The following is a 24,520-nucleotide window of genomic DNA, read 5'->3' as shown; positions in this document are numbered from 1 at the left end:
GCTTCCATTTTTGGACCTGATGATTTACAAGAACGTTGAAGGAATGATCGCCACAAAATTATATCGGAAGAGCACAGCAACAAATACCTTATTACATCAAACCAGTTCTCATTTTCCCCCGACTATAGAAAATATCCCAAAAGGGGAATTTCTTCGACTCCGTAGGAACTGTTCAGATGATAAGGAATTCACAACACAAAGCATAGAACTGACAAATAGACTATGCGATAGGGGATACAGTAAAACCTCAATAAAAAAAGCCATGAAAACGGTCAAAACCATCAAAAGAGAGGACTTAATTTTCAAGAGAGACCCAAAAAGTACAAGTACTGATAATACCATCCGTTTTGTTGGGAATTTTTGCCAAGAATGGAAGAAGGTGAATACAGCAATACAGAAACATTGGCATATTCTACACGCAGACCTTACCTTATCCAAAAATTTGGGTCCTAAGGTCGCTATGAGCTGGCGCAGATCCAAAAACCTTAAAGACAAACTTGTAAGTAGTCATTTTCAAAAATTCTCTACTAAAAAACCAATAGCCTCTGGAACATATCCCTGTGGAAAATGCAAAGCTTGCAAATATATTGACCCAACAAAGGAAATAGAAGATAAATTTGGAAAGATGATACAAATAAAAGACTACATGAACTGCCAAACGGAAGGGGTTATTTATTGCTTGAAATGCAGCTGTAACCAAAAATATATTGGCATGACAACTCGTCCGCTTAAACAGCGAGTCCTAGAACATGTAGGATCTATACGTAATGCCATTACGGACAAGGCCAAGATGAAGCAACTAACTTCAGTCGCTCGCCATTTTTACACCCATCATGAAAATAGATGGGAGGAGCTAAAAATCTTTGGTTTGGAGAAAATCAAACTCGGAATACGAGGAGGTAATCTAACCGAGAATTTACTGAAAAGAGAGAGTGAATGGATCTTTAAGATGGGATCCTTATACCCAGCAGGCATGAATGAAAACATAAACTACGGGGTATACTTAAATTAATTTCCTCATATTAGAACACTTGGTATCCAATTTTAGTCTCTCCTTTCAGCCACGGCTAATCCACATAAAATATAAGATATATTCTCATAACACTTCCCTTTTTATTATTACATCTCATTTCTCTAATAACAGTCTATCACCCACGCTCTCATCACTTCTATCTAATTTCACACAGCACATTTTTTTCATCATAGGCTCTTCTCACAATTATCATTTCTGCCCTCTTAGATTAATTCTTTATTATCACCACAACAGTGCCATCCCTTCCCCAACCATGCCCTCGATTCACCTCCCTTCCTCACTCCCATTCTCATTCTCCTTAATATCCCAGTCCTTCCTTTCTCATTAATTAGCATATATTAATTTAAATTAATACAAAAATTATTAAGTTCTAAATCACATCACTTATTCTCTAAATTAACCCATTAATCACTTAATTAGGTCACTGTCACAAATTAATCAACAACATTTCACCACTTGCACAACAATAATATATGTCCTTCTTTTTACTAAACATGCCTAGGCAAATTAATTGTAATCAACTACAAGCAAACACAAGCAGTGGTAACTATTATTTGTGTTAAACCTGAGAGACTAATGTAATTTAACAAGATTGGTGGATTATCATGTTCATCAAACAATTCATCCAATCATCTTTGAGCCCCGCTCTACATAAACTGGAACTCTCAGTGATCATACTACGTCCTGTGACCAAGCTTATTTTGCGAAACGTACGTCAGGATAGCGATCACGTGATGCGCACACGTGATCGCGCTAGCCGGAGCGCTTAGACCATCACCAGGCAACGGCCCCGAGCCATCGCTCTCCCAGAGCGAGACCACGGACATACGCCGCTGCAGCTTCCGGAGTATCTTCACGGCAACGGCTTCAACCCACCGCTATTACAGATACACGCCGCTGCAGTCTTTGGAGCTTCTACACGGCCAAAAGCGGAACAGACAGCATATATACCAGCACTGGTATCGTATACACCCCACACCAGTGTGTAACTTAATTACTTCACAGTTAAATTTTTAAGGCTATAACTGACTGACTGAACAACCATTTGTTTCTTATCCTTTTCTGCAAACACCTCCATATAGAACTCTGAACATCAGAGACAGTCTATAGTGGTTCAGTCTCCATTTGCTGGTATCCGTTTGATATATGTCCATTTGTCTGCTATTTCGCCTTAAATTATACGCTGTCTTCTACAGCAAAAATTTAATTAGGCACTTTAGTTAATTGGTACGGCCGTACTGGTGATCTGTTCTAAGCTCAGATATAAGATTTATCAATTAGTGTTGTTATGTGGCATTTATGAATTTTCCCACATATACTTTTCCTAATAATCTATTTATATTTTCTCTGTGACTGCCATGTCACATGTGGTATAATTAAGGGATTATATTTATATTTATCTCTTTGTGACCACTGTATCATATGCTGATCAATCAGCTGGTGATTGTTAAGGTTTTGTGGCCGCTGTGTCACATATTTTTCTATCATTTAATTATCTAGTGACTGTCAAGGTTTTGTGGCCGCTGTGTCACATATTCTTCTATCATTTAATTATCTATGTGTGACCACTGTATCATATGCTGATCAATCAGCTGGTGATTGTTAAGGTTTTGTGGCCGCTGTGATCATTCTTCTGTGACCACCGTGTCGCATACTGACTCGTCAGTTGACGAATATTTGTGATTGTACGCATTTTTTTCTCTCTGTGACCGCCGTGTCACATACTTTCCTATATGTGGTACATTTGAATTCTTTCCACATATTTAAGTGATTATACACATACAATTTACTTCAGTGATCGCTGTGTCACACGCTGATTCATCAGCTGAATGCTACGAATCACATACGCTCTCCATTCCTTACATATAGTAGCCACTTGGCATATAATTGGAGTGACCAAAGAGAGGAGTCCAATAATTGCGGTCACACTTCACTGGAGATGCCCAATCTCTTCTGAACTTGGAAGCTAAGCAGTGAAAGGCCGGGTCAGTACGAGGAAGGGAGACCTCCTTTGAACACCCTGGTACTGCAATAAATTGGCTTTTGGACACAGCGGCACTCAATCGTATGTCATCCAATATTGGGATTCGCATGACCAATGATTTTATTCTCTGCATCTACAAAAATCCGTAATGGATATTAATCGCAGAATGAATGACAGTCATACATTTCATAAGACATATCATACAGAATTATGATGACAAAAGCATCACAGAAATTTGCTCCTGGCAATTTGTAAATCGTGAATATTTGGGATCACGAATAATTTAATTTATCAATATTTTCGCTAAGCTACCTCAATTTCATATGCAGTCACTCCCTGAATCTATTTTTTGCTAATTATATTGTCTTTATTAATAATTCATAAATTATACCAATAACCTCTGAATTAGAGTGCTCCCACAAAAGAGTCTTTTCCAAATTCCTCTTTTTGGCTTTCTTTGTAGCGTTTATATTCTGTCAAATGTTCAGTATCAGCTACTGGGGTGCTAGTAGTTCTCTCATATGCTGCGCTGGCCTAGTGCCATCAGCCAAAAGCAGAAACGAAGTTACACGCCATAAATACTCTTGTATCTTCTCTTCTTTCCATTGGCTGGTACCAGTAGAGGTCTCTCATCCCGTATTCAATGCCTTTGCAAATACGGGTCAGTAGAACCCAGAAAATACCTTAAAAGCCTTGCCTACCTTTTTCACACAGACAACAAACAATTGACATGTGCTGTCTCATTATCAGGAACTCTGGCTGTGGCAAAATCATAATAATCTGAACCTGTGTACATTTTAACTAGGTTTTGTTTCTTGTTTGTATATGTTGTGTGTCCATATTTCGCCTTTTAACATCTTTTGGAGATTATTCTACTCCACTTTTATTTTGTGATAATAATTAAAAGTTACGTTTTATATTACCCTTGATGTCCACTGTATCCGGATTACAATCCAGAGGTAGATAAGAGTGCCCCTGTTTAGGAGAGTCTTGGGCCATGCTCTTGAGGTGTCTTTTTTCTGCAGTTTACTCATTACTCTCAGGGAGCACCACCAGTTCTTCCAAAAAATAATATATAATATCTTTGGATCCATTTATCACCTGGTCACATCTACTCGTTGACTTTGACATACTGACTGGATGCCTAAACCTGGGCAGCTGATACAGTCTCTTCATCTTCATCAGTGTGAGGAACGCAGGCTCGGCTCACTGTACGCCATAGGTCTTCAAACTCGGTCCTCATTACCCTACACGGTGCATGTTTTGCAGGTCTCCTCACAGAATCACAAGTGAAATAATTAACTCCACCTACGGACCTTTTAAAATGTGTCTGTAAGTAATTAATACACCTGTGCACCTGCTGGGTTACCTGCAAAACATGCACTGTGTGGGGTAATGAGGACTGAGTTTGCAGACCTATGCTGTACGCAAAAGCATGGCTCCTTTCTGCACTCCTCACAAATGTTGGATGTAATTACATCACACATGTGTGCTGTCATCACACCTGACATTCTGTAAGAAAAGATGACTCCTTCTTCTGAACTTTTATATCTGGGCAGTAATCCTGACTGGCAGTCAATCAATAGCTGTGCAAGTGCGGCTGAGGGGATTCCGCCGCCGATATACTGAGCGTCGGGATCCCAACAGCCTGCATACTGAATACCACCCCGGCTGAGCCTCTGTCCGCCAGGCTAGACACTGCTGTTGCTTTCAGGCCACAGCACCCTGGTTGATAGCCCTGCCAGCTATCAAACAGAGAGATTGCTAGTTTTAAATGCACAGCTAATTAGACCATCTTTGTATTTTTGGGAGATTTTCCAGGTCACTACTATTTTAGGGATCTGTAAAATGGATGATTTTCCCATTTGATCAAATTTGACATGTTAAAAATTACATTCAAACAAAACTATAGCCACTTTTCTCCAGTTGGATTCTTATATAAAACCTTAACATGCCCTTTTAAAGTCGCACATGGAGGTTGTCTCCAGAAATGACAAATTAAAGGCACCTATAATCAGCCCTAAATATATAGCACTTAACTAACATTAACAAAAGCACGGTTTAGACAAGTAAAACTAGGTATATGATGTAGGTGAATCAGGGCACAAACTGTTCCAATCTAGATGCAAAACATTTACCGGGGTATCCAATTACTTGTGATCCGTTTCTGGCCGAAATGAGCTGCAATATCAAATATACTGTAAATGGGCTGATATTGAGATTTTTAACCTACGGTCATTATCGCATCATCAAATTAGAGACAGTTTGTTTTTTTCAGGTGAAAACGGACCAGCAGCCATGTGTTATCACAGATGATGCCTGAGGCACCTGAAGCGTAATCCCCGATAATTGCTGGTGTCATGGGGAAAGGAGCGCACCGCTGCTAATAGGGTACCAGAGCTCAAAATTAACTGCAGCTATTTTACATTTTTAAGAGTGATACATTTTTGTTATACTTTAGTTGCGCAGGAAAACAAGTGCTTTGAGAAAGACATCTACATAATTTCTACTGAGCATTTTTTTTAAATAATGCAATATATAATTGATAACTGTTATATATATATATATATATATATATATATATATACACAGAGTCCAAGGCAGTCGGCACTCTAATAAATATACAGCGGCTCCAGGTGCACTTCCTCAATAACGAATACTTCTCCAAATAAAGGCACTCAGGAGACTTCATAAACAGATAAAGCAGCTTGTATTGGCAAAAAGTGGTCAAACATTTTCGGGGTCACAGCCCCTTCCTCAGGACAGCACCAACATGATTGGTGTTGTCCTGAGGAAGGGGTTGTGACCCCGAAAACGTTTGACCACTTTTTGCCAATACAAGCTGCTTTATCTGTTTATGAAGTCTCCTGAGTGCCTTTATTTGGAGAAGTATATATATATATATATATATATATATATACTGTATATATTTCTTAGATCAGTTAAAATAAATCTGCATGCATTTCCTCCTACTGTACATTGGACAAAGTTCCTTACCTCTGTCACTATGGATGATCCTGTAGTTGCATATACCCACCCATCTGTACATCTAGTAACCGGTATGTCATTATTATTAGATGTAATGCTCCTTAATGGATCTGTACAATTGAGAGATGTGCTATTCCGATCTGTATCATACTGAAAACACTGATTTATGTATGAGACATCTGTGGAGTTATCCAGTCCTGGAACAGTGAAGTTCATTTCATCCTCAATGCTCCATCCACAGTTAGTCCTCAGAACCTCAGCTACAGAATTATTGCATCGGAATTCAGGCACAAAGCCTAGAAAGACAATGCCCACGTATATTGGACTGTACACAGCAGATATCAGGCACATGATAAAAAACAGCTGTTTCTGAAACAAACCAAACTGCCCAATGTTTTCTAGAATGTCGTCAAATGATGTCATTTTTCTTGAATATATCACAAGAAGTTTGTGTTTAGTCGTGAGCCCTGACTTTTGCACAGATTACTGTAAAATGACTGCTTTTCAACAAATAAATGACAGTCCACCAAAATGTTTTCAGACAGTTCTGAGAGCAAATGACAAATGATCTGCATTCAAAGATGAGCCAAGCCTGTATGCACATTGTACTTTGTATTACACACTAAACCAGTTTAACCAGACATAAAAATCCTTGGCCAGATTAGAGGAGCATTGTTTTTTTGCAAATCACTAAATCACACCTCCCAACTTTGTACTTTTGGAGTCGGGACCCTCGTTTTTGTCATTTTTGTCATTTTGGGGGCGTGCCCAGTGCTCCTTGTGCTGTATTCAGGACAGTTGGAAGGTATGCCTAATGGTGCCCATACACTTTTGCGATTGCTTTCGACGCGATATCGGGCCCGATTTACCTTGAAGCTCATCTTGAGACAAATCTCATCGAAAGTGCATTTTTAGTGCATTCGATGCGCATACAATCCTGAGATTTACCTCATGCCCCTTACGACCGGAAATCGGGTGGTATCTGATGATCGAATTCGAGCGCATCTCATGCTGCCCAAAAGCACACCAGGTTTATCTGCCAGATTAAGAAAAATTTAAATAGTGGGCTGGCCTATCCGGGGGATATATAAACAAGCAGCCATTTTTAACTCTGCGCACTTCTAATTGCTCTGTGACTAGAGAAGTTTGGTTTATACCTGCTGTTTGTTCCACATTGCTAGCTACCGTGCACTGCTTTGTTCTGCTTGCATTACAAATAGTGATGTGCACCGGAAATTTTTCGGGTTTTGTGTTTTGGTTTTGGTTTCGGTTCCGTTCCGCGGCCGTGTTTTGGATTCGGACGCGTTTTGGCAAAACCTCCCTGAAATTTTTTTGTCGGATTCGGGTGTGTTTTGGATTCGGGTGTTTTTTTACAAAAAAAACTCAAAAACAGCTTAACTCATAGAATTTGGGGGTCATTTTGATTCCATAGTATTATTAACCTCAATAACCATAATTTCCTTTCATTTTCAGTCTATTCTGAACACCTCACACCTCACAATATTATTTTTAGTCCTAAAATTTGCACCGAGGTCGCTGGATGGCTAAGCTAAGCGACACAAGTGGCCGACACAAACACCTGGCCCATCTAGGAGTGGCACTGCAGTGTCAGGCAGGATGGCACTTCAAAAAAATTGTCCCCAAACAGCACATGATGCAAAGAAAAAAAGAGGCACACCAAGGTCGCTGTGTGACTAAGCTAAGCGACACAAGTGGCCGACACAAACACCTGGCCCATCTAGGAGTGGCACTGCAGTGTCAGACAGGATGGCACTTCAAAAAAATAGTCCCCAAACAGCACATGATGCAAAGAAAAAAAGAGGTGCAATGAGGTAGCTGTGTGACTAAGCTAAGCGACCCAAGTGGCCGACACAAACACCTGGCCCATCTAGGAGTGGCACTGCAGTGTCAGACAGGATGGCACTTCAAAAAAATAGTCCCCAAACAGCACATGATGCAAAGAAAAAAAGAGGCGGAATGAGGTAGCTGTGTGACTAAGCTAAGCGACACAAGTGGCCGACACAAACACCTGGCCCATCTAGGAGTGGTACTGCAGTGTCAGACAGGATGGCACTTCAAACAAATAGTCCCCAAACAGCACATGATGCAAAGAAAAAAAGAGGCGCACCAAGGTCGCTGTGTGACTAAGCTAAGCGACACAAGTGGCCGACACAAACACCTGGCCCATCTAGGAGTGGCACTGCAGTGTCAGACAGGATGGCACTTCAAAAAAATAGTCCCCAAACAGCACATGATGCAAAGAAAAAAAGAGGCGCACCAAGGTCGCTGTGTGACTAAGCTAAGCGACACAAGTGGCCGACACAAACACCTGGCCCATCTAGGAGTGGCACTGCAGTGTCAGACAGGATGGCACTTCAAAAAAATAGTCCCCAATCAGCACATGATGCAAAGAAAAAAAGAGGCGCAATGAGGTCGCTGTGTGACTAAGCTAAGCGACCCAAGTGGCCGAAACAAACACCTGGCCCATCTAGGAGTGGCACTGCAGTGTCAGACAGGATGGCACTTTAAAAAAATAGTCCCCAAACAGCACATGATGCAAAGAAAAAAAGAGGCGCACAAAGGTCGCTGTGTGACTAAGCTAAGCGACACAAGTGGCCGACACAAAGACCTGGCCCATCTAGGAGTGGCACTGCAGTGTCAGACAGGATGGCACTTCAAAAAAATAGTCCCCAATCAGCACATGATGCAAAGAAAAAAAGAGGCGCAATGAGGTCGCTGTGTGACTAAGCTAAGCGACCCAAGTGGCCGACACAAACACCTGGCCCATCTAGGAGTGGCACTGCAGTGTCAGGCAGGATGGCACTTCAAATAAATTGTCCCCAAACAGCACATGATGCAAAGAAAAATTTAAGAAAAAAGAGGTGCAAGATGGAATTGTCCTTGGGCCCTCCCACCCACCCTTATGTTGTATAAACAGGACATGCACACTTTAACGAACCCATCATTTCAGCGTCAGGGTCTGCCACACGACTGTGACTGAAATGACTGGTTGGTTTGGGCCCCCACCAAAAAAGAAGCAATCAATCTCTCCTTGCACAAACTGGCTCTACAGAGGCAAGATGTCCACCTCATCATCATCCTCCGATTCCTCACCCCTTTCACTGTGTACATCCCCCTCCTCACAGATTATTAATTCGTCCCCACTGGAATCCACCATCTCAGATCCCTGTGTACTTTCTGGAGGCAATTGCTGGTGAATGTCTCCACGGAGGAATTGATTATAATTCATTTTGATGAACATCATCTTCTCCACATTTTCTGGAAGTAACCTCGTACGCCGATTGCTGACAAGGTGAGCGGCTGCACTAAACACTCTTTCGGAGTACACACTGGAGGGAGGGCAACTAAGATAGAATAAAGCCAGTTTGTGCAAGGGCCTCCAAATTGCCTCTTTTTCTTGCCAGTATACGTACGGACTGTCTGACGTGCCTACTTGGATGCGGTCACTCATATAATCCTCCACCATTCTTTCAATGGTGACAGAATCATATGCAGTGACAGTAGACGACATGTCAGTAATCGTTGCCAGGTCCTTCAGTCCGGACCAGATGTCAGCACTCGCTCCAGACTGCCCTGCATCACCGCCAGCGGGTGGGCTCGGAATTCTTAGCCTTTTCCTCGCACCCCCAGTTGCGGGAGAATGTGAAGGAGGAGCTGTTGACAGGTCACGTTCCGCTTGACTTGACAATTTTCTCACCAGCAGGTCTTTGAACCCCAGCAGACTTGTGTCTGCCGGAAAGAGAGATACAACGTAGGTTTTAAATCTAGGATCGAGCACGGTGGCCAAAATGTAGTGCTCTGATTTCAACAGATTGACCACCCGTGAATCCTGGTTAAGCGAATTAAGGGCTCCATCCACAAGTCCCACATGCCTAGCGGAATCGCTCTGTTTTAGCTCCTCCTTCAATGTCTCCAGCTTCTTCTGCAAAAGCCTGATGAGGGGAATGACCTGACTCAGGCTGGCAGTGTCTGAACTGACTTCACGTGTGGCAAGTTCAAAGGGTTGCAGAACCTTGCACAACATTGAAATCATTCTCCACTGCGCTTGAGTCAGGTGCATTCCCCCTCCTTTGCCTATATCGTGGGCAGATGTATAGGCTTGAATGGCCTTTTGCTGCTCCTCCATCCTCTGAAGCATATAGAGGGTTGAATTCCACCTCGTTACCACCTCTTGCTTCAGATGATGGCAGGGCAGGTTCAGGACTGTTTGCTGGTGCTCCAGTCTTCGGCACGCGGTGGCTGAATGCCGAAAGTGGCCCGCAATTCTTCGGGCCACCGGCAGCATCTCTTGCACGCCCCTGTCGTTTTTTAAATAATTCTGCACCACCAAATTCAATGTATGTGCAAAACATGGGACGTGCTGGAATTTGCCCAGATGTAATGCACGCACAATATTGGTGGCGTTGTCCGATGTCACAAATCCCCAGGAGAGTCCAATTGGGGTAAGCCATTCTGCGATGATGTTCCTCAGTTTCCGTAAGAGGTTGTCAGCTGTGTGCCTCTTATGGAAAGCGGTGATACAAAGCGTAGCCTGCCTAGGAACGAGTTGGCGTTTGCGAGATGCTGCTACTGGTGCCGCCGCTGCTGTTCTTGCTGCGGGAGGCAATACATCTACCCAATGGGCTGTCACAGTCATATAGTCCTGAGTCTGCCCTGCTCCACTTGTCCACATGTCCGTGGTTAAGTGGACATTGGGTACAACTGCATTTTTTAGGACACTGGTGACTCTTTTTCTGACGTCTGTGTATATTTTCGGTATCGCCTGCCTAGAGAAATGGAACCTAGATGGTATTTGGTACCGGGGACACAGTACCTTAAACAAGTCTCTAGTTGCCTGTGAATTAATGGTGGAAACCGGAACGACGTTTCTCACCACCCAGGCAGACAAGACCCGAGTTATCCGCTTTGCAGCAGGATGACTGTTGTGATATTTCATCTTCCTCGCAAAGGACTGTTGGACAGTCAATTGCTTACTGGAAGTAGTACAAGTGGTCTTCCGACTTCCCCTCTGGGATGATGATCGAGTCCCAGCAGCAACAACAGCAGCGCCAGCAGCAGTAGGCGTTACACTCAAGGATGCATCGGAGGAATCCCGGGCAGGAGAGGACTCATCAGACTTGCCAGTGACATGGCCTGCAGGACTATTGGCTTTCCTGTGTAAGGTGGAAATTGACACTGAGGGAGTTGGTAGTGTGGTTTGCAGGAGCTTGGTTACAAGAGGAAGGGATTTAGTGGTCAGTGGACTGCTTCCGCTGTCATCCAAAGTTTTTGAACTTGTCACTGACTTCTGATGAATGCGGACCAGATGACGTATAAGGGAGGATGTTCCTAGGTGGTTAACGTCCTTACCCCTACTTATTACAGCTTGACAAAGGCAACACACGGCTTGACACCTGTTGTCCGCATTTGTGTTGAAATAATTCCACACCGAAGAGGTGATTTTTTTTGTATTTTGACCAGGCATGTCAATGGCCATATTCGTCCCACGGACAACAGGTGTCTCCCCGGGTGCCTGACTTAAACAAACCACCTCACCATCAGAATCCTCCTTGTCAATTTCCTCCCCAGCGCCAGCAACACCCATATCCTCATCCTAGTGTACTTCAACAGTGACATCTTCAATTTGACTAACAGGAACTAGACTGTGTGTGCTCCTTCACGCACTTGCAGGGGGCATGCAAATGGTGGAAGGCGCAAGCTCTTCCCGTCCAGTGTTGGGAAGGTCAGGCATCGCAACCGACACAATTGGACTCTCCTTGGGGATTTGTGATTTAGAAGAACGCACAGTTCTTTGCTGTGCTTTTGCCAGCTTAAGTCTTTTAATTTTTCTAGCAAGAGGATGAGTGCTTCCATCCTCATGTGAATCTGAACCACTAGCCATGAACATAGGCCAGGGCCTCAGCCGTTCCTTGCCACTCCGTGTCGTAAATGGCATATTGGCAAATTTACGCTTCTCATCAGACGCTTTCAATTTTTATTTTTGTGTCATTTTACTGAACTTATGTTTTTTGGATTTTACAAGCTCTCTACTATGACATTGGGCATCGGCCTTGGCAGACGACGTTGATGGCATTTCATCGTCTCGGCCATGACTAGTGGCAGCAGCTTCAGCACGAGGTGGAAGTGGATCTTGATCTTTCCCTATTTTAACCTCCACATTTTTGTTCTCCATTTTTTAATGTGTGGAATTATATGCCAGTATCAATAGCAATGGCCTACTACTATATATACTGCGCACAACTGAAATGCACCACAGGTATAGATGGATAGTATACTTGACGACACAGAGGTAGGTAGAGCAGTGGCCTTCCGTACCGTACTGCTATATATACTGGTGGTCACTGTCAGCAAACTACAAAACTAAAATGCACCACAGGTATAGAATCTAGATGGATAGTATACTTGACGACACAGAGGTAGGTAGAGCAGTGGCCTTCCATACCGTACTGCTATATATACTGGTGGTCACTGTCAGCAAACTGCAAAACTAAAATGCACCACAGGTATAGAATCTAGATGGATTGTATACTTGACGACACAGAGGTAGGTAGAGCAGTGGCCTTCCGTACCGTACTGCTATATATACTGGTGGTCACTGTCAGCAAACTGCAAAACTAAAATGCACCACAGGTAAAGAATCTAGATGGATAGTAAACTTGACGACACAGAGGTAGGTAGAGCAGTGGCCTTCCGTACCGTACTGCTATATATACTGGTGGTCACTGTCAGCAAACTGCAAAACTAAAATGCACCACTGGTATAGAATCTAGATGGATAGTATACTTGATGACACAGAGGTAGGTAGAGCAGTGGCCTTCCGTACCGTACTGCTATATATACTGGTGGTCACTGTCAGCAAAACTCTGCACTGTACTCCTCCTATATAATACTGCTGGTCCCCAGTCCCCACAATAAAGCAGTGTGAGCACAGATATATGCAGCACACTGAGCACAGATATGGAGTGTTTTTCAGGCAGACAACGTATACTGGTGGTCACTGGTCAGCAAAACTCTGCACTGTACTCCTCCTATATAATATACTGGTGGTCCCCAGTCCCCACAATTAAGCAGTGTGAGTACAGATATATGCAGCACACTGAGCACAGATATGGAGTGTTTTTCAGGCAGACAACGTATACTGGTGGTCACTGTCAGCAAAACTATGCACTGTACTCCTCCTATATAATATACTGGTGGTCCCCAGTCCCCACAATAAAGCAGTGTGAGCACAGATATATGCAGCACACTGAGCACAGATATGGAGTGTTTTTCAGGCAGACAACGTATACTGGTGGTCACTGTCAGCAAAACTCTGCACTGTACTCCTCCTATATAATACAGCTGCTCCCCAGTCCCCACAATTAAGCAATAAGCACAAATATTTGCATCAATATTAATAAACGGAGAGGACGCCAGCCACGTCCTCTCCCTAACATTTCCAATGCACGAGTGAAAATGGCGGCGACGCGCGGCTGCTTATATAGAATCCGAATCTCGCGAGAATCTGACAGCGGGATGATGACGTTCGGGCGTGCTCGGGTTAACCGAGCCATACGGGAGAATCCGAGTATGCCTCGGACCCGTGTAAAATGGGTGAAGTTCGGGGGGGGGGGGGTTCGGTTTCCGAGGAACCGAACCCGCTCATCACTAATTACAAAGTGTTTCTATACTGCTGTGTGTGTGTAGAGATGGATTCTACTTGCTATCAAGCTCTCATGTGCTACTCTGTGCTGAAGGTGAGGGGATACAGGGAGAGATCTTGCTGGACCAAGTAGAGGCTGCTTAAGTAGCCTACTCACTCCTACATGCCCCTCCGTCCTGGATGAGATCAGGGAGAACAACCCGAATGACTACCGCAACTTCCTGCGCATGACTGATGACACCTTCCAGGAGTTGCTGCGTCTGGTGACCCCCCTCATACAGAAGCGGGATACCAAATTGCGGGTTCCTATCCCTGCTGAGGAGAGGCTCGTGGCTACCCTGCGGTTCCTTGATACTGGACAGTCGTTTGAGGACCAGAAGTATGGGACCCGTATCTCTGCACAGGCTTTGGGACACATCATACCTGAAACCTGCAAGGCTATCATCAAAGTACTTCAGTATAAGTAAGAAAATTACACCACACATTGCTTGTCGTGTAACAAAATGTTTTATTTTGCAAACTGAAATTGTGTAGAAAAAAGATATGCTTTTTATTTCAAGAAAATTGTATATGCAGCCAACATGGCTGAACTTTTTCAAACAGTAGAAAGTTTTCATTATGCATCATTACATTTAGGACATTTTAACAAAATGCTATATATAGCAACAAATGTGGTGCATTTTGATACTACGGCGTTGAGTGGCACAGCAGCCAGGGGCACAATGCACACATGCAACTTGGGGTAGGAAGATGGGTCCCCGGTTCCATCAACCTGTCCCTAGCAGCATGTGTGCATCGTGCCCCTGGCTGCGGTGCCACTCAATGCCGTAGTATCACAATGCATCACATCTGTTGCTATATATATCAAGGTCAGCATTTCCGTTTGAGAAACATAAAAAAATGCCTTATACCTTTTTTTTAAATATGCAGCCAAATGGCTGAACTTTTTCAAACAGTTTAAAGTTTTCATGATGAAGCACCTGAAATTGCTTTGAAAAAATATGTTCTTTTTATTTCAAGACATGGCCAACATGGCTAAACGTCAGCAAATAGTATAAATTTTTCATGATGCACCACATGTGCATCATTACATGTAAGAAATGAAAAAAAAAAAATTATATATATATACGAGTAGAGTGGGCCTTAACAGATTTTGGACACAGCAATCCAGCCATAGAATATGCATGCTGGATAGTGACCCTGATCCAGCGAGAGATCGTCTGCTTAGAAGCAGGACACCCAATTTTCTTGGGATCATACAGGACAAACAGAGAGTCCGATTTTCTGTGACGAGCTGTCCTCTTCACATAGATTTTCAAAGCCCTTACAACATCCAAGGACTTTGACTTAATTGAGGAGTCAGTCGCAACTGGCACCACAATAGGTTGTTTGATATGAAAAACCGACACAACCTTTGGAAGGAACTGCTGAGCGTCAGGAGCTCAGCTCTATCTTCATGGAAGATCAATTATGGCCTTTTACAAGACAAAGCCCCCAACTCCGATACACGTCTAGCAGAAGCTAAGGCCAACAAAGTGACAGCCTTCCACGTGAGAAACATGACCTCAACCTCCTGTAGAGGCTCGAACCAAACCGATTGGAGAAACTGTAGCACCACGTTAAGTTCCCAGGGTGCCGTAGGGGGCACAAAGGGAGGCTGGATGTGCAGAACCCCTTTCAACAAGGTCTGAACCTCAGGGAGGGAAGCTAATGGTTTCTGGAAGAAAATGGATAAGGCCAAAATCTGGACCTTCACATCTCCCAACTTCAGGCCCATATCCGCACCTGCTTGCAGGAAGAGGAGAAACCGTCCCAGTTGAAACTCCACCATAGGAAACTTCTTGGATTCACACCAAGATACATACTTTTTCCAAATGTGATGGTAATGTTTAGACGTTACTCCTTTCCTAGCCTGTATCACGATAGGAATAACCTTGTTCGTAATGCCATTCCAGGCTAATATCTGGTGTTCAACCTCCATACCGTCAAACGTAGCCACGATAAGTCTTGGTAAGTGAACGGCCCCTGTTGCAGTAGGTCCTCCCAAAGAGGAAGAGGCCTCGATCTTCCAGCAGTAGATCCAGATGATCCGCGTACCAAGCCCTTCTTGGCCAGTCCAGAGCAATGAGGATTTCCTGAACTCTTGTTCTCTTTATGAGCTTTAGAATCCTTGGAATGAGCGGAAGTAGAGGAAACATGTACACTGACTGGAACACCCACGGAGACACCAGGGCATCCACCGCCACTGCTTGTGGGTCTCTTGACCTGGAACAGTACCACCGAAGTTTCTTGTTGAGACGGGAGGCCATCATGTCTATTTGAGGTACACCCCAAAGATTTGTCACCTCCGTGAACACTCCGGATGGAGACCCCACTCTCCTGGATGGAGATCGTGTCTGCTGAGGAAGTCCGCTTCCCAGTTGTCCTCTCCCAGAATGAATATTGCTGACAGCGCCAACGCGTGCCTTTCTGCCGAGAGGATGACTCTTGTTACCTCTGACATTATAGCTCTGCTCTTCGTTCCGCCCTGTCGGTTTATGTAGGCCACCGTTGTTACATTGTCCGACTGCACTTGAATGGCCGGATCTTGTAGAAGATGCGCCGCTTGTAGAAGACCATTGTATACGGCCCTTAGTTTCAGAATGTTGATCGGAAGACTGGATTCCAGATCTGACCACCTTCCTTGGAAGGTTTCCCGTTGGGTGACTGTGCCCCAACCTCTGAGACTTGCATCCGTGGTTAGAAGGATCCAGTCCTGAATCCCGAACCTGCGGCCCTCTAGAAGGTGAGGCAATTGTAGCCACCACAGGAGTGAAATCCTGGCTTTCGGCGACAGACGTATCGCTGGTGCATGTGCAGATGAGAACCCGACTACTTGTCCAGGAGATCCAGTTGAAAGGACCGTGCATGAAATCTTCCATACTGAAGAACCTCGTAGGAGGAAACCATATTCCCCAGAAGGCAAATGCACTGATGAACCGATAACCGGGTAGGCATCAAGACATCCCGGACCATACTTTGGATCACCAACACCCTTTACCACCGGTAGAAATATCCTCTGCACTTCCGTGTCGAGGATCATCCCCAGGAAAGACAATCTCCTTGTCGGCTCCAAATGTGATTTTGGAAGATTCAGGATCCATCCATGTTCCCTGAGCAGTCGAGTCGTGAGAGCAATGGACTGCAATAACCTTTCCCTGGAAGATGCCTTTATCAGCAGATCATCCAGATAAGGGATTATATTCACCCCCTGCCTGCGGAGGAGGATCATCATCTCTGCCATTATCTTGGTAAACACCCTCGGTGCTGTGGAGAGGCTGAACGGCAGTGCCTGGAACTAATAGTGACAGTCCAACAGCACAAATCTGAGATAAGCCTGGTGTGGTGGCCAAATCGGAATGTGGAGCTATGCATCCTTGATCTCCAAGGATACCAGAAACTCTCCTGCCTCCAGCCCTGAGATCACCGCTCTCAAAGACTCCATTTTGAAATTGAATTCTCTTAGATAAGGGTTTAGCGACTTCAGGTTCAAAATTGGACTGACTGAACCATCCGGTTTCAGTACCACAAAGAGGTTTGAATAGTGACCTGGTTTACCAGATGAGGTGGAACTGGAACAATTACATCTGCCCTTTCCAATTTGTGAATGGCTTCCTGAAGGATAGCCCTGTCTGGCAGCAAAGCTGGCAAGACCTGATTTGAAGAACCTGTGGGGTGGGAGCTCTTGAAACTCCAGTTTGAACCCCTGGGACACAATATCCTGTACCCAGGGATCCAGACCGGACGACACCCAGACGTGACTGAAATGTCTGAGCCTCGCTCCCACCTGCCCGTTCTCCAGGCAGGGATGTCCACCGCCATGCTGAGGATTTTGAGGACACAGAGGCAGGTTTCTGGTCTTGGGAACCTGCAGGTGCCGTTTTTTTTTTTTTTTAATTTAGCCTGGCCACCCCTGAAGAAAGTGGTAGGCAGTTTGGATTTTTTAGCTTTTGCAGACCGAAAGGACTGCACCAAGGACGTAGAAAAAGGTTTCTTCGTCATCTGAGAGGCTGAGGGAAGAAAGGATGACTTACCAGCGGTTGCCGTGGAGATCCATGCATCCAATGCTTCCCCAAATAGAGCCTGACCTGTGAAGGGTAGGTTCTCCACACTTCTCCTGGATTCCACATCTGCAGACCATTGGCGTAGCCAGAGTCCCCTGCGTGCTGAGACAGACATGGACGATGTCCTTGCAGTAAGAATACCCAGGTCCTTCATGGCCTCCACCATGAAACCCGCAGAATCCTGTATGTTATGTCAAAACAATTCAATGTCACTTCTAGCCATAGAGTCTAAGTCCTCTAGTAATGTGCCTGACCACTTTACTATGGCTTTAGAAATCCATGCACAGTCAATAGTGGGCCTTAACGCCACTCCTGAAGCAGTGTATATGGATTTGAGCGTAGTTTCAATCTTGCAGTCTGCCAGTTCTTTCAAAGCGGTAGAACCCGGGACAGGTAACACCACCTTTTTAGACAGTCTAGATACAGAAGCGTCTACTATAGGTAGCTTTTCCCACTTTTTCCTATCATCCTCATGGAAAGGAAAAGCCACAAGAACCCTCTTTGGAATCTGGAATTTTTTCTCTGGATTTTCACAGGATTTTTCAAATAATGCGCTCAATTCCTTAGACGCAGGGAAGGTCAGGGAGGCTTTCTTAGTGAATGTAAAGTAAGCCTCCTCTACCTGTTCAGGTGGTTTGTCAGTAATGTGTAACACATCCCTAATAGCCTCAATCATGAGTTGCACCCCTCTTGCCAGGGAAGCCTCAACCCCCCCACACACACACACACACACACAAATCCGCTTCACCCTCTGCCGTGTCAGAGTCGTGTCCGTGTCAGCCTGCATAATCTGAGCAATCGCACGTTTCTTGGACACACCAGGCGATTTTGAGGTAGTGGGGACAGAACCAAACAAAACCTCCACAGATTGTTTTAAAATCTGTGATTCAGTCTCAAAATGTGCAATCCTAGTAGAAATCTGGGATATCATTTCCTAATAGAAGCCACCCACTGGGGCTCGGATTCGGAAGGCTGAGACAAAATATTACATTCCTGTGTACAAAGAATGGATTCCTCTGGAGAAGATACATATTTTGCCGAACAAGACACAGAGTCCCTGGACATGGCTATGTGATAATCAGCATACACACACACACACACACACAGGAAAATGTCAGACACATTTTCTCCAAGTACCTTCAGAGAAACACAGAGATTGGAGCCAGCACACACAGCGCCCCAGAGACAGTTATATAAGAACTGCCTGGCACTGACTGTGTACCTTAATAGATTACACAGTGAAATTACAGCCTCCCCCCCTTCTACAACCCCCTGGTACCGCACAGGATAGCTGGAGTCGTGTGGAGGGTCAGCGCTCCCTGTCAACGTCTCTCAGTAATTAACTGCAGGAAGAAAATGGCGCTGCTGAGCTGCTGGGTCCGCACTGAGGAGAATCTCCGCCCCCAAACATGGCGCGGCTTCCCGCTCTTACAGGATTATACTGGCCTGAGGTAATTCATACTAGCAGCAGAACAACTTTCCCTGATAGGTTTAGTGACCAGTTTTTTTAGGGTATATGCGCTCAGTGGCAAACGCAGGATTTTGAAAGGGGGGTTTCTAAATAATTGGTTACAGACCAGAGAAAAAAAGTCTAACCAGATTAGGCACGGGCACCATGAACCCCTTTCCCCATCCCCCCCCCCCCCATTAATTGTCAGACAGCACACAGGCATCATGATCATCCCCCTCCACAGACTGATAGCACAGGAACCACGACCCCCCCAAACACACACACACACACACACTAGAGATGAGCGCCTGAAATTTTTCGGGTTTTGTGTTTTGGTTTTGGGTTCGGTTCCGCGGCCGTGTTTTGGGTTCGAACGCGTTTTGGCAAAACCTCACCGAATTTTTTTTGTCGGATTCGGGTGTGTTTTGGATTCGGGTGTTTTTTTCAAAAAACACTAAAAAACAGCTTAAATCATAGAATTTGGGGGTCATTTTGATCCCAAAGTATTATTAACCTCAAAAACCATAATTTACACTCATTTTCAGTCTATTCTGAATACCTCACACCTCACAATATTATTTTTAGTCCTAAAATTTGCACCGAGGTCGCTGTGTGAGTAAGATAAGCGACCCTAGTGGCCGACACAAACACCGGGCCCATCTAGGAGTGGCACTGCAGTGTCACGCAGGATGTCCCTTCCAAAAAACCCTCCCCAAACAGCACATGACGCAAAGAAAAAAAGAGGCGCAATGAGGTAGCTGTGCGAGTAAGATTAGCGACCCTAGTGGCCGACACAAACACCGGGCCCATCTAGGAGTGGCACTGCAGTGTCACGCAGGATGGCCCTTCCAAAAAACCCTCCCCAAACAGCACATGACGCAAAGAAAAAAAGAGGCGCAATGAGGTAGCTGTGTGAGTAAGATTAGCGACCCTAGTGGCCGACACAAACACCGGGCCCATCTAGGAGTGGCACTGCAGTGTCACGCAGGATGTCCCTTCCAAAAAACCCTCCCCAATCAGCACATGATGCAAAGAAAAAGAAAAGAAAAAAGAGGTGCAAGATGGAATTGTCCTTGGGCCCTCCCACCCACCCTTATGTTGTATAAACAAAACAGGACATGCACACTTTAACCAACCCATCATTTCAGTGACAGGGTCTGCCACACGACTGTGACTGATATGACGGGTTGGTTTGGACCCCCCCCAAAAAAGAAGCAATTAATCTCTCCTTGCACAAACTGGCTCTACAGAGGCAAGATGTCCACCTCATCTTCACCCTCCGATATATCACCGTGTACATCCCCCTCCTCACAGATTATCAATTCGTCCCCACTGGAATCCACCATCTCAGCTCCCTGTGTACTTTGTGGAGGCAATTGCTGCTGGTCAATGTCTCCGCGGAGGAATTGATTATAATTCATTTTAATGAACATCATCTTCTCCACATTTTCTGGATGTAACCTCGTACGCCGATTGCTGACAAGGTGAGCGGCGGCACTAAACACTCTTTCGGAGTACACACTTGTGGGAGGGCAACTTAGGTAGAATAAAGCCAGTTTGTGCAAGGGCCTCCAAATTGCCTCTTTTTCCTGCCAGTATAAGTACGGACTGTGTGACGTGCCTACTTGGATGCGGTCACTCATATAATCCTCCACCATTCTATCAATGTTGAGAGAATCATATGCAGTGACAGTAGACGACATGTCCGTAATCGTTGTCAGGTCCTTCAGTCCGGACCAGATGTCAGCATCAGCAGTCGCTCCAGACTGCCCTGCATCACCGCCAGCGGGTGGGCTCGGAATTCTGAGCCTTTTCCTCGCACCCCCAGTTGCGGGAGAATGTGAAGGAGGAGATGTTGACAGGTCGCGATCCGCTTGACTTGACAATTTTGTCACCAGCAGGTCTTTCAACCCCAGCAGACCTGTGTCTGCCGGAAAGAGAGATCCAAGGTAGGCTTTAAATCTAGGATCGAGCACGGTGGCCAAAATGTAGTGCTCTGATTTCAACAGATTGACCACCCGTGAATCCTTGTTAAGCGAATTAAGGGCTGCATCCACAAGTCCCACATGCCTAGCGGAATCGCTCCCTTTTAGCTCCTTCTTCAATGCCTCCAGCTTCTTCTGCAAAAGCCTGATGAGGGGAATGACCTGACTCAGGCTGGCAGTGTCTGAACTGACTTCACGTGTGGCAAGTTCAAAGGGCATCAGAACCTTGCACAACGTTGAAATCATTCTCCACTGCACTTGAGACAGGTGCATTCCACCTACTATATCGTGCTCAATTGTATAGGCTTGAATGGCCTTTTGCTGCTCCTCCAACCTCTGAAGCATATAGAGGGTTGAATTCCACCTCGTTACCACTTCTTGCTTCAGATGATGGCAGGGCAGGTTCAGTAGTTTTTGGTGGTGCTCCAGTTTTCTGTACGTGGTGCCTGTACGCCGAAAGTGTCCCGCAATTCTTCTGGCCACCGACAGCATCTCTTGCACGCCCTTGTCGTTTTTTAAAAAATTCTGCACCACCAAATTCAAGGTATGTGCAAAACATGGGACGTGCTGGAATTGGCCCAGATTTAATGCACACACAATATTGCTGGCGTTGTCCGATGCCACAAATCCACAGGAGAGTCCAATTGGGGTAAGCCATTCCGCGATGATCTTCCTCAGTTGCCGTAAGAGGTTTTCAGCTGTGTGCGTATTCTGGAAAGCGGTGATACAAAGCGTAGCCTGCCTAGGAAAGAGTTGGCGTTTGCGAGATGCTGCTACTGGTGCCGCCGCTGCTGTTCTTGCGGCGGGAGTCCATACATCTACCCAGTGGGCTGTCACAGTCATATAGTCCTGACCCTGCCCTGCTCCACTTGTCCACATGTCCGTGGTTAAGTGGACATTGGGTACAGCTGCATTTTTTAGGACACTGGTGACTCTTTTTCTGAGGTCTGTGTACATTTTCGGTATCGCCTGCCTAGAGAAATGGAACCTAGATGGTATTTGGTACCGGGGACACAGTACCTCCAACAAGTCTCTAGTTGGCTCTGCAGTAATGATGGATACCGGAACCACGTTTCTCACCACCCAGGATGCCAAGGCCTCAGTTATCCGCTTTGCAGTAGGATGACTGCTGTGATATTTCATCTTCCTCGCAAAGGACTGTTGAACAGTCAATTGCTTACTGGAAGTAGTACAAGTGGGCTTACGACTTCCCCTCTGGGATGACCATCGACTCCCAGCGGCAACAACAGCAGCGCCAGCAGCAGTAGGCGTTACACGCAAGGATGCATCGGAGGAATCCCAGGCAGGAGAGGACTCGTCAGAATTGCCAGTGACATGGCCTGCAGGACTATTGGCATTCCTGGGGAAGGAGGAAATTGACACTGAGGGAGTTGGTGGGGTGGTTTGCGTGAGCTTGGTTACAAGAGGAAGGGATTTACTGGTCAGTGGACTGCTTCCGCTGTCACCCAAAGTTTTTGAACTTGTCACTGACTTATTATGAATGCGCTGCAGGTGACGTATAAGGGAGGATGTTCCGAGGTGGTTAACGTCCTTACCCCTACTTATTACAGCTTGACAAAGGGAACACACGGCTTGACACCTGTTGTCCGCATTTCTGGTGAAATACCTCCACACCGAAGAGCTGATTTTTTTGGTATTTTCACCAGGCATGTCAACGGCCATATTCCTCCCACGGACAACAGGTGTCTCCCCGGGTGCCTGACTTAAACAAACCACCTCACCATCAGAATCCTCCTGGTCAATTTCCTCCCCAGCGCCAGCAACACCCATATCCTCCTCATCCTGGTGTACTTCAACACTGACATTTTCAATCTGACTATCAGGAACTGGACTGCGGGTGCTCCTTCCAGCACTTGCAGGGGGCGTGCAAATGGTGGAAGGCGCATGCTCTTCACGTCCAGTGTTGGGAAGGTCAGGCATCGCAACCGACACAATTGGACTCTCCTTGTGGATTTGGGATTTCAAAGAACGCACAGTTCTTTGCGGTGCTTTTGCCAGCTTGAGTCTTTTCAGTTTTCTAGCGAGAGGCTGAGTGCTTCCATCCTCATGTGAAGCTGAACCACTAGCCATGAACATAGGCCAGGGCCTCAGCCGTTCCTTGCCACTCCGTGTGGTAAATGGCATATTGGCAAGTTTACGCTTCTCCTCCGACAATTTTATTTTAGGTTTTGGAGTCCTTTTTTTTCTGATATTTGGTGTTTTGGTTTTGACATGCTCTGTACTATGCCATTGGGCATCGGCCTTGGCAGACGACGTTGCTGGCATTTCATCGTCTCGGCCATGACTAGTGGCAGCAGCTTCAGCACGAGGTGGAAGTGGATCTTGATCTTTCCCTAATTTTGGAACCTCAACATTTTTGTTCTCCATATTTTAATAGGCACAACTAAAAGGCACCTCAGGTAAACAATGGAGATGGATGGATTGGATACTAGTATGGACGGGCTGCCGAGTGCCGACACAGAGGTAGCCACAGCCGTGAACTACCGCACTGTACTGTGTCTGCTGCTAATATATAGACTGGTTGATAAAGAGATAGTATACTCGTAACTAGTATGTATGTATAAAGAAAGAAAAAAAAACCACGGTTAGGTGGTATATACAATTATGGACGGGCTGCCGAGTGCCGACACAGAGGTAGCCACAGCCGTGAACTACCGCACTGTACTGTGTCTGCTGCTAATATATAGACTGGTTGATAAAGAGATAGTATACTCGTAACTAGTATGTATGTATAAAGAAAGAAAAAAAAACCACGGTTAGGTGGTATATACAATTATGGACGGGCTGCCGAGTGCCGACACAGAGGTAGCCACAGCCGTGAACTACCGCACTGTACTGTGTCTGCTGCTAATATATAGACTGGTTGATAAAGAGATAGTATACTCGTAACTAGTATGTATGTATAAAGAAAGAAAAAAAAACCACGGTTAGGTGGTATATACAATTATGGACGGGCTGCCGAGTGCCGACACAGAGGTAGCCACAGCCGTGAACTACCGCACTGTACTGTGTCTGCTGCTAATATATAGACTGGTTGATAAAGAGATAGTATACTCGTAACTAGTATGTATAAAGAAAGAAAAAAAAACCACGGTTAGGTGGTATATACAATTATGGACGGGCTGCCGAGTGCCGACACAGAGGTAGCCACAGCCGTGAACTACCGCACTGTACTGTGTCTGCTGCTAATATAGACTGGTTGATAAAGAGATAGTATACTCGTAACTAGTATGTATGTATAAAGAAAGAAAAAAAAACCACGGTTAGGTGGTATATACAATTATGGACGGGCT

At 45.2% G+C, this 24,520-nt stretch overlaps 1 protein-coding gene and 1 pseudogene across 1 annotated transcript in view; one reads left to right on the top strand and one right to left on the bottom strand.

Moving 5' to 3' along the window:
* The window catches only part of LOC134910143 (solute carrier family 22 member 2-like), a 176,230-nt gene extending 169,802 nt beyond the window's left edge, over window positions 1–6,428 (bottom strand). Inside the window, exon 1 of the mRNA XM_063917833.1 lies at window positions 6,015–6,428. Within this exon, the coding sequence (XP_063773903.1) occupies window positions 6,015–6,428 (414 nt within the window). The remainder of the gene's footprint in view (window positions 1–6,014) is intronic.
* Window positions 2,949–3,068, top strand: LOC134913775 (5S ribosomal RNA; annotated as a pseudogene).
* Window positions 6,429–24,520: the final 18,092 nt, after the last annotated feature.

The sequence above is a fragment of the Pseudophryne corroboree genome, chromosome 4 (genome assembly GCF_028390025.1).
Source record: "Pseudophryne corroboree isolate aPseCor3 chromosome 4, aPseCor3.hap2, whole genome shotgun sequence".
NCBI lineage: Eukaryota > Metazoa > Chordata > Amphibia > Anura > Myobatrachidae > Pseudophryne > Pseudophryne corroboree.
Note: the sequence above shows the minus strand (reverse complement) of the source record. Positions and strands in the feature narration are given on the sequence as shown.